The sequence below is a fragment of the Condylura cristata genome, unplaced genomic scaffold (assembly GCF_000260355.1).
Source record: "Condylura cristata isolate star-nosed mole 26May11 unplaced genomic scaffold, ConCri1.0 scaffold00007, whole genome shotgun sequence".
NCBI lineage: Eukaryota > Metazoa > Chordata > Mammalia > Eulipotyphla > Talpidae > Condylura > Condylura cristata.
In genome coordinates, this window is record NW_004567108.1 from 21727024 (window position 1) to 21743088 (window position 16065).

General features: G+C 34.6%; 1 protein-coding gene across 1 annotated transcript; it reads left to right on the plus strand.

Annotated features, from left to right (window-relative positions):
* The first annotated feature begins 469 nt into the window (after nucleotides 1–469).
* On the plus strand, nucleotides 470–14614 carry RIOK2 (RIO kinase 2). Its single transcript, XM_012721711.1, has 10 exons — nucleotides 470–607; nucleotides 2309–2447; nucleotides 3170–3286; nucleotides 4912–5087; nucleotides 7379–7467; nucleotides 9560–9751; nucleotides 10826–10918; nucleotides 11631–12251; nucleotides 12627–12723; nucleotides 14196–14614. Exons 1-10 carry the CDS (start codon nucleotides 542–544, stop codon nucleotides 14358–14360), a joined length of 1755 nt encoding a protein of 584 aa, XP_012577165.1. The 5' UTR covers nucleotides 470–541; the 3' UTR covers nucleotides 14361–14614.
* Nucleotides 14615–16065: the final 1451 nt, after the last annotated feature.

Consider the following 16065-nt stretch of genomic DNA (forward strand, 5'->3'; position numbering starts at 1 on the left):
CCCAGTAATGCGCAGGCGCATTTAGAACGCATTTAGAACGAGAGCCCTCGTGATTGCTGCAGATTTTTAATTTTTTTGTTTTTACCTTTAACGACCTTCACTGTCCCGAATCTTGCTTAGGCTGATTTTCCCTGTATCTTATTGCAAGCCGCAATGTCTAAAGAGAAGTTGCTGTTTGGGGGTAAAACGTGCTGCGCCCATTAAGTTCCCTTCTGTTAGAAGCGGCAGTAAGTCCCTGACAGAGGTGAAAAGCAAAACAGTACATTGTAGAGAAGACTCTCAATCCGCCAACTCAATCACATGGCAGAATAATTACTTTTAAAATCCTACCTCGTGCCATGCTAAATTCCTCATAATACCCAGAAATCGTTTTATTTTCACGTGTCTGGAAGTCAGGCACTTCCGTTTATTATTTAGGACCTGGCTGGCTTGCGCATAGCGCATGCGCGCTCTGACCGGCGAGTTCAGTGGTCGAAGTACCGATCTGCCCCGCGCTTTCCGGTTGTGTTGGAAGCGACTTCTGGGCTCTGGTGTGGCCGCCATGGGGAAAGTAAATGTGGCCAAGTTGCGTTACATGAGCCGGGATGACTTCAGGGTTCTGACCGCGGTAAGAAGCTCCCTGATTGTCCCCTTCCCCATTCCTTTTCCCACCGCGTCCTCTTCCTGTTTGCTGGGAAATGAGCTCTCTACGGCCTGGAATGAGATCGAGATTGAGAGTTGGGGAGAAGAAATCAAAGTCTTTTCTTTGGAAGCTTTTCCCTACACCCACATAATGCGAAATCAAAGTCTTTTCTTTGGAGGCTTTTCCCTACACCCACATAGTGCAGGGGTTCCTCTTATAACATTTCTTTCTTTCTGCTACTTTTTTGCCTTAAGAGCGACACTCGCAGCTCTGTGACCTGAGAAGCGTCTCAAACCCCACCCTTCAGTCCTGTTCAGAAGGGTTTAAGAATGCTGGAAATAGTTGATAACTTTGAGCTCCTCACTCAGGGACTAGTCACAGGGCATTTCTTTAGGGTCATTCAGTAAACGTAAGTAGACGTTTTTAGTGACAGTGTTAGGCAATGCAACCATATACACGGCAGACAAGGGAGGCAGATCATTATCTAATAAGCAGGATTATATCAAATAATAAGTGCTGTGAACACATAGAAAACAATGGAATGGAGAATAGTGCATGATGCTGACCTAGGCACGAATGCTGATTTTACATTCTGTTTTCAGTAGACTGCCGGAGTGCCAGAATCTTGTCTGTTTACTTTTGTAACCAAATATTTAATGCCTTTTTTAAAATTTCTGGCCTTGGTAAGTACAAAATAAATATTTCTAACAGAAACATTGGGTAGGAAGGAAGTTAATGAGGCGCTAAATGAGAAGAAGCCTGTCTAAATGAAGAAGCCTGCTGTTGTGTGAAACAACAGTAGAAGTGCAAAAACCCGGGGGGCATGAGCAGTTTTTGTAGGCCTTTCCAGAAGGCCATTGTGACTGAAAAATAGGAGGCTGAATATTTGGAGGTATCGCTGGAAAAGGTGAGGGCCAAATCTTGTGCATAAACTTGCAGGCTTCGAGTGTTTCCTGGTTTCCTCAGATTAAAGTCTGAAACTCCTTGGTCTATTCTTTCAAGACCATAACCTACAAGAAAGTATTTCCAGCCTTCACGAAGTCTATAGGCCATCCCATCTGATGCACCACTATACTTGCTGATCCCCTGTGCTCTCTATTTTCTTCATAGGTGCTAGTGCCAATTTTTTTTTTTTTTTCAGATATTTCTCTGACATTCCCTTGTCTGCTTTTTCAGTATTCCTGCATTTTTCAAAGTAAATCGCAAGTGCTTTTTACTTGAAATTGATACCTCATATAAAAGTATTCTTGTTCTGCTCACAGCCAATCTTTCTTAAGCTCATCATTTTTACCTTCTAACAAAATTAGATTTGTGAATCCTTATTTCCACAATTAGATAGTATATTGTCCAGAAGTAGTGTATTTTTACATGTTTCTTATCATCCACAATGTGTAGACATATGGTACTTCCTCACTAAATATAATTTTTATAAATATATAAAATATATGTAGCTTTTAAAGACAAGTATATCCACATCAGTAACTATGTTAGGCACTCAAGATTTTTACTCTTAAAGTACATATAGTTTAGTGGACAGAGAGAGTGTGAATATCAGTGATTATATATCAAATTTGATTTAAAATATGTCCAGAGGAAGTAATAATTATATCTCAGAATTGGTTGGAAAACTGCAGAGTTTTTGGCAATTTTGATTTTGACTATTACAAAATGATCCTTTCATTTCAGGTTGAAATGGGCATGAAGAACCATGAAATAGTTCCCTGCAGTTTGGTTACTTCCATAGCCAGCCTTAAACATGGTGGCTGTAATAAAGTTTTAAGAGAATTAGTGAAACATAAGCTCATAGCTTGGGAGCGTACCAAAAGTAAGTATTTGAGGTATCGTTTGTGATTTTTCCTACAACTAACTTCCCCCAGATATGTTCCAAAAGGCACAATAATGGAAGTTGTCATACTAGAAAACACTTCACCTAGAACTGACAAAGCATACTACATGTTGTATTGGTCAGAGCAGTTACACTGTTCATCCAGATCAAAAAGTGTGAGGAAATAGTCTCTGAGTCCTACTAGTAGATTAGCAAGTTCTAATTGCAGAAGAACAAGTAGAATAGAGATACTATCACTGCCATTTTTGGGGAATACAGTCTGTCACAAAACACTAGAAAATTATTTTTCAAAGCATTCACTAAAAGAATATGAGTTTCTTTTTTTCAACTTTGCCGTGAAAGCATACTTTCATAAAATAATAAACTGATATACAAATTTGTATTATTAAGTTGAAAGTACACTATCACTTGATCCAGTTGATATAAAAATTTCTGGACTTAACCATAAAGACTTCATTTTAGTTCTATATCTTGTCACAGACTAGTAACAAACATATAGACTATCAGTATGTGTATCACACTTAACGTAACACTGCTTTACAGAAGAAATACAAATTATAGGAAGAAATGCTAACAATAAGTAGAAGTGGTTAATCTTTCCCATGAAGATTTTCCATCTTTAAATCCTTCTCATGACTTGAACTGATATGACTTGGGACAATGTAACTAAAATATGATCTTTCTCCTTTAATTTTGTCTAGCTGTCCAGGGTTATCGATTAACAAATGCAGGCTATGATTATCTAGCTTTGAAAACACTTTCTGCGAGACAGGTGGTTGAATCTGTTGGAAGCCAGATGGGTGTTGGCAAAGAATCTGGTAAGTGATAACTGTACTTGTATTCAACATTTTCTTTGGCTTAGTTTATATTTCTTCTTGACACAGCATTTATCTTCTCTTTTCCATTTTTTTTTTAATTGACCAGAAAACTAAAAATGTGTTGGAAACAATTCAGATTATGAATCCTCTCATGCACACCCCACCACAACCCCCAAACCTCTGACCTGTACCCCCATCTTGTATGCATAAATAAGTAAATAAATCATTAAAAAAAAACCATAAATAATTGAGAGAAAGCAAAATTAAAATTACAAGTAACGTCTTATTTGGAAGCCTGTCCCAAAGAAGCCACTTTGGTACTTTACATGGTTTATATTTCTTTTGTTTAATATCCAGATTATGGTGTATATTTAAAAAGAAATGTGTTAGTGCTGGATATAGCAGTATGTGTCTGTATGTCTATATATTTATAGAAAGAGAGAGAGAGAGAGAGAAAAGAAGGTGAATAAAATGAGATAATTAAACAACTTCTGAGATGATGCCTCTTCACTTTTTGGTGTACATTTTGTAATTTAAAAAATAATGGCTTTTTTACTTTTAAGAGCTTCATTGCATGTCAAATATGAAGTAGTACAAATGAATACAATAAAATGTAAATCTTATTCCTAACTCAGGTTTCAGTATTTTGTTATTTCCCACAACTATCATTGTTTATTGATATCTAACATAGCCTTCTAGAAATAGTTTATGTAAATACAAATAAATAATATACTAAGAAAAAAAAATATATATATATATATACACGTCACATAGTCACAAATTTTAATGGCAGGTAAACAAACAGTACTAGCTATTCTACACTTTGATGTTTTCTACTTGATGGATCCCCAGTGTCAACAAGTATGTCTTTCTCTTAGTTTTCAGGCATTACATTATGCGGATGTTCTGTATTTAATTTTACCAATCCCATTTGTTAGGGACATTTAAGTTATTCCTGTTTTTTGTGTGTATAATTGTGTGATGACCGACCTTTTACAAATGTCTCTGTGAAAATGTACAAATACATTTATAAATATATTCTTAGAAATTGAATTAGTAGAGTAAAAATTGCTATTACAACATTTCTCTCCAAAGATGAGACCAATTTATAACCCTACCTACGTGACAGAGGCTATTTCTTGATAGAGATGTAATAATTTAAATTTCTCATAAATAATTAAGATATGTTCTGAATGCCAGCATGCAAATAGCAACTTGTTTTTCATAGTTGGTGTAGTTTTGGGGAAGTCTCCATTCTGCTTACTTTAAGATTATATTCTGAGTATTATAGCAATTGAAGATGTGTACTTTTGTGTTATTGAAAATTAAGATATTAGGAAATCACTTCTCATTTGTAGGACTCTAAGAAACATTAAGTGTTTTGCCATTAAGTTGATTTGAGCATTGAACATCTTTAGAAGCTATAACCTTATAGACATTGCATTACTGTTTGCTTTTATAGTAAATCTGAGTATGTGTCATCTTTTGGGATCATAATTAAAGAATTTTGCTGAATGTTAAATATTCCTGGCATTTAGTCACGGTAAAATTTGATATTAATAATTAGAATTGTTTCAACTTAATAGAACAAAATGATAGTTTTTTTTTTTAACTTTTGACTCTAGATATTTATATAGTTGCAAATGAAGAAGGGCAGCAGTTTGCATTAAAACTTCACAGACTGGGAAGAACCTCTTTTCGAAATCTGAAAAACAAACGTGACTACCATAAACACAGGCATAACATGTCTTGGCTTTATTTATCTCGTCTTTCTGCCATGAAAGAATTTGCCTATATGAAGGTATTTTTTTTTTAATTTTGTTTTTAACCAAGTAATGTATTTACCTGAGAAGCTATATTGACAAACATCAGTCTGTTGCTACCATGTCTCCCCAACCCCAATCCTTATAGTCACCTTTAACTTTATTGAGTTTTTTTTTTATTTAACTTTCTGGTGATTTTGTCTATATAAAGGTATTTGAAATTGTTATAAATGCATAAAGACACTATATATTTTATAATATTAATAAGGTAACCTGAAATGATGATGTAATTGGCTCATAAATGTGTATGTGTGAATATATTATCTATTTAATGCATGTAGCTATATATATCTATTTCTAATTAAAAATGCCACATGATTGACATCTGTAGAAACCTTAGTGTCTCAAGTAAATTGACTAATATTTTTCTTTCACGTAATAGGAGAAATGTCAGTTTACAAATTTTAATGTTAGAAATGGTAAAATATCGTTAGTAATGACCAAATTTCAGCAATACTAAAGCTGAAAATAATGTTGCCTTATTTTTCTCTCTAGAGGATTTATTTGTTATGACTTACCTTCACTTTTTGAATTTGAATTATTAAAAGTTGTTCAGTGTTGACCAGTTTCTAAGGAATTTTACTGTGGCTAACCTCTTTAAGTAGGTTATTTTAATTCATATGCTTAAATTTTTAATAATCACTGGAAAAGAATTTTTGAGACATGTAAATAAGTGATAGTGATATACATATAATGTATTTTATGTCTTATACTAATAGTTTTTATCCTGTGATAGTCAATAAGTAGACAATTGGGTATAGGGATCATTACACTTTTTTTTAATTTGTGTTGTTTTTTTTTTCCTTCTGGATTTTATGTGAAGTATAGAAATGGTTGTGGTTATATATAAGTATGCTCCTTAAATGCATCAATATCTTTTTGTTAAGAGTGAATAAAGGGACCTCCCTGGTAGCACAAAAGGTTAAGTCTCAGCACTATGAAACTGTTGCAGCCACTCTGGCACAAGTTCAATCTCCAGCCAAGGAGCTAATCCACATGGTACAGCAGATTTCTCCTGTCTCTCCTGCTGCTCCCCTCAACAGATTATTTCAGTAGATCCGCCTATTCCAAGGACTAGACCACTATGACAGTAATTACAGTCATAGGCTGTTAAGCTACTGAGAAATGTTCAAAATTGCTTATACTGAAGGAAAAAAATCTTTTAAAAAAAGTTCAATTTCTGCCTAAAGAAGATAAGAAGTAGAGTTGACATCCTTTTAAAATTCATTCTATTAATCAGCCATGTGTTTACCACTATATTATAAAGCACTAGAGTAGAGTGTGGTGAAGAAGTAGATATCAAAGAAATGCAGCCTGTATATTAAAGTTGGAGTTTAAAAATCAGATCAATGTTTAGAGAAACTTTTGTAGAGTAGACAAGTTGATGAAGGAGATTTCATGAAGTGAGGGAGCGTTAAGTAGAGTTTTGAAATGTGCATAAGATTTGGGTGCAAGGAGAAGTCAGTAAGTGTGCAAGAGAAAAGCCATGTTAGGCAAAGGTGTGAATGTAGATGTAAACCTTTGTGTAGGTGACAGTCGCTAATGTGTCTATCCTAAAACTACTCCAGAGTGCTTATTAATGTTAGTAGAACTTGGGCTAGAAAAGTAGATTGAAGAGCATTTTGAAAACTTAAAATGGTAGTTTGGGCCGAAATCAATTTTTTATAGCTATTGTAGGCCATAATAACAGGATTTTGTAAGGAATGGGATAGAAAAAGTTAAGGGGAAAGGTGGATTCATGGATGATCTGAAATAACATTTGACTCATACTATTACAGTATGTAAGTTTGTACCATTAGTAGATTTATGGAGTATTCTGTGGTCTGAATAAAAAGTCAGTGCTCTATAAAAAAAAGTCCGATTTTTTATGTTTAATTTCCTAATATGCCAGAACACAGAGGTTTTCGTAAATTGCCGTTTATTTCCATTTGAACATTTGGCACACACTCCAATAAATCACAGAAACAAAATAGAATAATATTCTAAGAAACCATAGCTTTTTGAGGGCAGATACTTATTAGCTAATTTTTGTAACCCTCACACTGTGCATAATATTTAGCAAATGTTCAGTAAATGACTAGTGAAAGTAATTTAACTGGTTTAAAAAATTTTTATGTACTGCTCATTTTATAAATTTGCCATACGTAAATAATCATGTATTAACTAAAATTTTGTAGTGGGTTTTTTCTAGTTGTAGGCAGCCACATTTTTGGTTTTCGTCCCCCAGAATTAATGTCCTCTTCATTGGTTTTGTTTTCCTATACTTTAGGCACTGCATGAGAGAAAATTTCCAGTTCCAAAGCCAATTGATTATAATCGCCACGCAGTGGTCATGGAACTCATTAATGGCTATCCTTTGTAAGTATTTTCTATTCTTGAAAACATGGGTCCTTAATAAGTCTAGGTTTTGTTTTTATATAAAAATAATTTTTAGTAAATGGCATACTGGTCCTGTGAGATTAGAAATTGATATAAAGCAGTTGACTCAAAAATAAATTACAAATTGTTTCATTCCTGAAATATGGCCCTTGTAATCTCTGTGAGTTACTTGATAACATTAATAGACTAGTGTGCACCAAGAACTGTTCTAAGCTCAGTAGTAAATAAAACAAAGCTCCTGTCCTCTGATGGTAGAAGACATGCAGTAAATAGCTAAATAAAGGCATATTTGACAGATGGCTAGCAAATGCTATGGATAAAAATAAAGAGGGAGATAGAAGTTCCAAGGTGGGGATAGAGAGGTCAGAAACGATCTCACTGATCGGGTGGTTTTTTGGCAGAACTCTAAAAGAAATGAGAGACGAAATTATGTGTACACCTTAGAAAACATTTCAGGCAGAAAGAATAGCATTGCCTAAGTCCCTAGTAGTGCAGTGTGTTAAAGAGCAGCACTGTGAAGCTAGCCACAGCCACTGCAGCACAGGTTTGATCCCGGACCAGGGAAGTGACCCGCATGGCACAACAGATGACACAACAGACCTCTCCTACCTGCCTGCTTCTCACCCTCAGGGGTATACTTTGTCAGTCTGCCTGTTCTACTCCCCGCTCTGTCTCTGGTGAATCCTCTCAACACCACACCTCTGGCCTGTACCCCAGTTCTTGTATGCAACATAAATAAATGTTTAAAAAAAAAAAAGTATACCTAGATGCTCACGGAACAGTGAGGAGACCACTGGAACTAAGTAAGTGAAATAGAAAGTTAAAGTGATAAGATCAAAGAGGAAACTGGAACCAGGTCATTTAGGGTTTGTAAACCATTATAAGGACTTTTTAATACTTATTTAGTTTTAATGTATTTGATTTAAAATGTATAGATTTTGTGTGTATAATGTTGATTTGATTCACTTATATATTCTCATATAATTACCATTTATAGAGATAATTTGTACAAAGACATTTTATTTTGGTTGAAATAAGAAGCCATTGAGAATTTTGAGCTGAGAAGAGATACGGTCTGACTAAGTTTTTCAATTGGATCACTCTGGTTGCTGTATTGAGAACAAACTGAAAGGAGACAAGAACAGAATTAGGAAGATAAATTAGTAGATTCATGTAATAATCTGTGCAAGATGTGAAGGTAGCTTAGACAATGCTAAACATGAAGATGATAAAAGGTTGTCAGATTTTGGATATGTTTTTTTGATGGGGCTAATATGATTTGTTTGGTATCCTGTATTGATTAGAAGTAAGGGAAATCCATGATCACAGCAAGCTATTTCAGCCTGAATAGTGAATTAATTGCAGGGATAAAGTTGCCATTTACAGAAATTAGACTCAGGATGAGCAAGTAGGAATTAGAGGGTAAGGCAATATCAGAAGTTCGGTTTGGGACATGATGTTTGAGATACCTGGGAATTCAAGAAGTCTATGCTGAAATCAGTGTGTATGTTAGTGTTTAAACCTATGAGTCCAGGTCAGATCACTAAGAATTTCTCAAAAGGCCCTAAGTTTGCTCTTTAAGGAGCTCAAAAATTTACAGGTTTGGGAGATGAAGAACTCTTCATAAATACTGAGAAGAAGTAATCAGTGCAGAAAGAGGATGGACTGAAGCCTTGATGTAACAGTTATCAAGTGATGGAAGTACTTTTATAGGAGTAGTAAGATAGATGAGGTACAGCAAGGATAAAATTGACTACTGGATTAGCAATACAGAAATTATTGCTTGGAGTAACAGGAGTTATTTCATTGGGACAGATGATGGAAGCTTGTTTGAAATGGGAAGAAAAGCACATGTAGGGGAGTTTGTAAATATCAAGAAAGGATATGGTAGTGAAAATATGAAGTAAAGTGTGACTTTTTGATGAGTGGGTACTTTTATGCCATACTTATATGCTAATGGGAATGAAGAAAAAAACTGTTAAGACAAGAAATGGAAATTTTACGCATACAGTAGCTTTCATTAAAGTTATTTGAGTACAAATGGCTTATTTCATACTTAAAATACCTTCAGGTGTCAGGTACACCATGTTGAAGATCCTGCATCAGTATATGATGAAGCTATGGAACTAATAGTCAAACTTGCCAATCATGGACTGATTCATGGAGATTTCAATGAATTCAATCTCATTGTGGATAAAGATGACCACATCACCATGATCGATTTTCCACAGATGGTTTCAACTTCTCATCCCAATGCTGAATGGTAGATGCTGAAACTAAATCTAATTTTGGGTGTGTTTATGTGATGCAGTCATTTTATTTATTTATAATTTTCTTAGATCTGTAATATTGTCTTTTGGTCAGTAACTTTTGTAATCTAACAGACTTCAAAACTCAAACTTTCTCAGCCTTGAAAACCTTTATTCAGAGGCTGAATCAGGAGTGGAGATGTGGAGGGGACCCTAGCCCCATCCTCTCTGCCTTCCTCCTGTTTCTTTCTGCTGTATATCCAAGAGCCCTTGGCCAAGCAGAATTTATTACCTTGATGACCCTAATGAAAGTTAGGGTTCCGAACTGAAGCCAGATCATCTTTAGCTTACCAAGTTGAGAAATGACACCTTGGGCTTTATTTGTTTTTCTATAATACAATTGGTGATACTCAAATTAAGGGTGTTTTTTTGTCCTGTTCCAATAGATAATACAAAAATTTTACCCTTTTCCCTAAAATAGTAGTTGCTATTGCTTACATAATAGAATATATTCATTCTTCAGAGTTTAAACACAAATCAGTTTGTGTTCAGTGAAGCTCTTCTTTCTGTTGATTTTCATTGAAAAAATACCTATGCCTGTTCCAGAGAATTGGCATTTAAAAATAAACTTAAGTAATATTTCCAACAAAACAGTGATGATTGATTAATGCATGGATTTTGGGAGTTAATATATCTTTGTGTGATGACTAATCACTATTTTTATTAAAATGGAGTGGCATAGACATGAAGGAACATCCTGGAAACACTAGAATTAAAAACATTTTCCAAGTTTGAGCTGTATTATTCTACAGGGAGATATGAGTTAGCTTGAATAATACTGTTAATAATAAGGGAAAATCTTGAGTTTTTTAACCATAAGAATTATATGATTTTGATAGCTTATATTCCTGGCTAGTTTCTCTGATTTTAACTTTTCAAAACACACTGGCAACTGGTCTGCTTTTTTCTCTACTCTATTTTAGTAATGTCCTTTTTTCTTTCATGAAGGAGTATCATAACAAATAAAGTGTTGTCACTCATTAGCTAATGAACAAAGGCTACATCAAAAATGATTTTTACTTTTGCAGGTATTTTGACAGAGATGTTAAGTGCATTAGAGATTTCTTCATGAAACGTTTCAGCTATGAAAGTGAGCTTTATCCAACCTTTAGTGACATCAGGTGTGTATTCTACATTGGTTAAAATGATAGAACTCTAGATACCTTTTGTTCAAACTTTTCTCTAAAATTTTTTAAATAATGACTTTTGACATATTACAATCATTGTTATCATTGCTGTATAGCACATAAAAGAAAGTTAAAATACTTGCCTTGGTTCAGTAAGACAATATTTCTAAATTTAGAGAGGAACATCCCTAATTTCCTACAAATGCAAGGACTTTATTCAATGTTGGGTGCTATGTGAATAACCCATTTGTAAGGAACAAACCAACTGCTTTTTCTTCATTTAGAAAAGAAGCTATCTTTAATTGGCCCACAAAACATGATAATATGTGCATTCTTATTGCCAGGTTTTCTCATTTATATACTTAAGATTGTTTGTTGACTTGAGATAATTTACATAATTAAAAAGAAGAAATCCTAGCCCCCCAAGTCCAATATCAGTTGAAGTTTCACTAACTTTCCTACCAATGCATATAACTTTTTACAGTCATGCTATTTTATTTTTTAATAACAATTAGTATATTAGTGATTAGCAATTTTGCATTACTATACTGAAGTAATTTAATCATTTTAGGCTGAGAAACGTCTTTAAAAGATATAAACTATGAAATGCATTTGAACATCATAACTTACCAGACTTCTAGTATCTGTTCTTGTCAGATGGATTTTTACAAAACTCTCTGAATTCTAGACATTCTTTTTTTCCTAGGAGAGAGGACTCCCTTGATATAGAGGTTTCTGCCAGTGGTTACACAAAGGAAATGCAGGCAGATGATGAACTTCTTCATCCAGAGGGTCCAAATGATAAAAATAATGAAACAGAGGAGGGATCTGAATCCTCATTTTCTGATGAAGCGATGTCACAAAAAGCAAAAGTTTATAGATCAGAAAATGAAAGTAAACAAAAATGTGTAGATCTCTCTGCTGACTGCTATTGTATGTCATCTGAAGACCTTGAGCAAATTAAGGAAGATGATTTGCCAGAGGAGGGTGCAGGTGCACACAACTTTAAAATGACTGGATTCAATCAAGCTTTAGAAGAAATAAAAGATCAGGTGGTAAAAAATAATTCTGTAACTGAATTTTCCGAGGAGAAGAAGAAAACTGGAAATGATGTCACTGGGTTCAGTCAAGCTTTAGAAGAAATAAAAGATCAGGTGGTAAAAAATAATTCTGTAACTGAATTTTCTGAGGAGAAAAAGAAAACTGGAAATGATGTCAGGCAAGATGATCAGACAGGTCAGGGAGGAATCCCTGCCGGCTCTGAAGAATATGAAGATGAATGTCCTCATCTGATTGCCTTGTCACTAAACGAATCCAGGCCTATCAGGTAAAAGAGCAGTTTTTTGATTCTGGAATTTTTCCCAAGTGATGTGAAAGACCTGTCCTGCACTTTATGTGCAAAATAGAGCAAATATGGAGATCTGTGTAGTTCAGAGAAAGAAATGAATGGTCGGGCAGTAGTAAATTTTAATTACTAAAAAGCTCTCTGACATTTTGAAATTTTGATAGTGACTATCAGAATTCTCAGCAATGAAAATTGTTGATATGTTAAGTAAAATTTGTGTATAGTTTTGCTTTTCCCTTCACAGAAATTTATAAATTATCTCTGCAGTATTTTATCTTTTAAGCTTTACTATCATGAAATTATATAAATTAATCAAACATAAAAATTAAAACTAGGTAAATTTTGTTTTAATTTTAGAGAAGAAGAAAATATGGAAAATATTAATCAATGTCGAACAAGAACTCTGAGTGTTACCTCTATGGGCAGTGTGTTAAGCTGTTCAACAATTCCTCCGGTAACTATTCATTCAACAGTTTCCAAATGTTATTAAGGCATTACTGTGGACAGATTACTGAGCTTTAAGACACTATGAGCATTGCTTGATACAAAACAGCTTCATACATGTGAGCCCTACATGTAAATAGTATAAGATTGCAGCATGTATAGTTGTAGTGATAGAGGGGAGAGTGTTTGCTCTTTAGGTGCAATGATCCAAGCTTTCAAGGAAAAAGCAACATGTGAATTTGAAAGATAAAGTAAAAATTTAGAGTAAAGGGTGACTTTGTCGATTTTCATATGGTCTACTACATGCATTTTAGCAATGGAAAAATTGAGATCCAGATATCTTACCCATAAAGGTAGCTCACGACCAAAATGAGAAAAATGCATCAGTTTCAGTAGCTGGCTAGTTGTTAGATTTTGAAAGAGAAAATAGGGCACTTTTAAAATTTAGATCTTATTGTTATTTGGCAGCTATGATAAACAAATTTCATAAGGAACATTTTCTAGGCAGCATAATCAAACAGTCTACCTCCAACCAAGGAGCTTTTCTGCCAGTCACCTTCTCTCTTGGCCACCCAGGAGCAAGAATCAGTTTGTTTCCTTTTGTAGGGTGTACAGAAAGATCAAATTACTTAACCGCCGATTTGGGGGTTCTGCCTTCTATTTCAAGTTATTAAGTTGAATACCATTGAAACCAGTTTTCAGTGGTAACTTAAAATGACTAAAAGAATAAAGTAACTTTTCATTGTAGAAAAGAGGAAAAATAAAATTATATGGAAAGTAAGTTCAAAAGAAAAAGGAACTTAGTTTTTTTTCCTGAATTTCCTATTTCTCCTTTAATAGTTTATCAGTAAGTTAAAATATATATCCTGTGGATATACTAAGTTGGGGTTTATTTACCAAGTTAAACATTAGAATTATCAAAAGCAAGCTAAAAAAACATCTTTTTAGAAGTTTACTTGACAATAAAAAGCTTTACTTGACAATAAAAAATTTGTCCTAGTGCTTTTTATCTAACATAGTAATGAAAAAAATGGCAGCTGCATATAAAAAAGATAATTAGCAATTCATTTTTAACAGTGATAAAGGCTTTTAAAAATAACTTCCAGCTGCAAAAGCTGTACCTACTTTCATCTAGAAAGCAGACAAGCAGTTTTTGGTTTTTTTGTCTTGTTTTGTTGTTGTTTTTCAGTTTTCCTTGATAGACACTAGGTGGCACTGCAGTTATCTGTTAGTCCAGGAATTGTGACTGGCTTACTTTTGCTAAACTTGTATACCTATAGGAATTTAATTTCTTCTATTTTAAAACTACTAGTTTGCTTGTTCATACAGAAGTGTCAGTATTTAGAATTTAAATTCAAGTTCTTTACAAAAATTTGAAAAAAGTACTAGTAAGATATATAATGTATGTAAATCTTTGTTTGATTAAATAGCCTTGTCAGAATGGCTAGTTATCAGTGATAATAATTCATTAAATCTTTCCAGGAACTGGTGAAACAGAAGGTGAAACGTCAGTTGACAAAACAACAAAAATCAGCTGTCAGACGTCGACTGCAAAAAGGAGAAGCAAATATATTTACCAAACAGCGGCGAGAAAACATGCAAAATATTAAATCAAGCTTGGAGGCAGCTAGCTTTTGGGGAGACTAATCTATCTGTGATCTTGAACAATGTCTGTATATTACTTAAAAAGTTGCTATGACCCCTATTTAAGCCTCCTTAAAGTCTGGTTTTTGGACAAGGGCAATTATATATATAGTAAATAGAATCTTTTTCATCTGTAAATTTGACTCATTCATTGTTTCTTGTAAAGACTAGTTGTAATAATTCTGCTAAAGCACTACAGCTTTCCAAGTAATTATACGACTAGTAAATCTGCTAAAAAATCTATTTTTTTTTTTAAGATTTATTTATTTGTGCATACAGAACTGGGGTACAGGCCAGAGGTACAAGGACAGTGAGAGGATTCGCCAGAGACAGAGTGGTGAGCAGTGGTCAAGATAAGAGAGGTCGGTTGCGCCATGTGGGTCACCTCCAGGGCAGGGATCAAACTCATACTGAAGTGGCAGCGAGCAGCTAGCTTGCAGTGTTGCATGCTGCATCCTAATCTGTTGCACTACCAGGGAGAGCCCAAATCTGCTAAAATCTATTTTTAAAAATAATTTTTATTAGGAAGATATGATATTTTTAAAATCTGAATAATACTGCTTTTATTTACTCTTAACCAAAAAGACATAGTTAAATTTCAAGTATCACCTTTCTATTTATCCTCTGCCCATAATTTTCTTGTTTTGAAGCATTTTCTGAGAAAATGCTCAGAAATCACTTAGAACAATATCCAACGTGCTGTAAGCAGCCAGTAGAATACAACAATTAGAAGAATAATTATGCATCTTTTCTGAAATTTTGCTGACAACTTGACTGCTGCATTTTTTTTTAACCATATTCATAAAGTGATCATAGGAACAGGAATTTGAGTCCTCTCAGGGTTTTTACAGTTACCAGATTTCATGCAAACTTGAGCCATGACGCATTAAGGGTAAAGGGAGGTAAAATGGACAGAAAGCGAAATGTCCTGTTCCTAGCTAGGTTCAGAATATGTTCATTTCAGCATGAACACATAACTTGCTATAGAAAGAAAGACAATCCACATGGTTCCATCTTCCAAGACTATAATCCAGTGAGATGTGACTTTGGGTGCTTTAGTGCAAGTACCTGAAAAATAACCACTAGGTGGCAGTATCACCCCACAGTCACCACGCAGGGCATTCTTCTATTTGTGATATATTTGTAATATAGTTCATGGTAGGGGCCTACCAGAGGAAATACAGGCAGAGATGTTTACAAGACAGATAAAAACAGTAGATTTACTTTCAACCTCTCAAAATTACTTGTTGTCACTTACATGATCATTGCCTAATAAATTCTCTTTAAAAATACAGGTGCAGACCCTCCCTGGTGGCACAGTGGGTTAATGCACAGCTCGAAGAAGCTAAAATTACTTCAGCATGAATTCAATCCCCAGCCCTGGAGGTGACCCACATGGTGTTGCAGACCCCTCCTGGCCTGCCTACTGCTCCCCTCAGCAGTGTACTTTGTTGATCAGCCTGTTCTGCTCCCCACTCTGTCTCTGGTGAATCCTCTATACCTCTGGCCTGTAACCCGGTTCTGAATGCATAAATAAATAAATCTTTTAAAAAATATAGGCCCAACTAGCAACAACAAATGTTAGCGAGGATGTGGAGAAAAAGGAAGTCTCCTGCACTGCTGGTGGGAATGCAAACTAGTACAACCACTATGGAAAACTGTTTGGAAGTTCCTCAAACTGCTAAACATGGAGCTTCCCTACGACCCA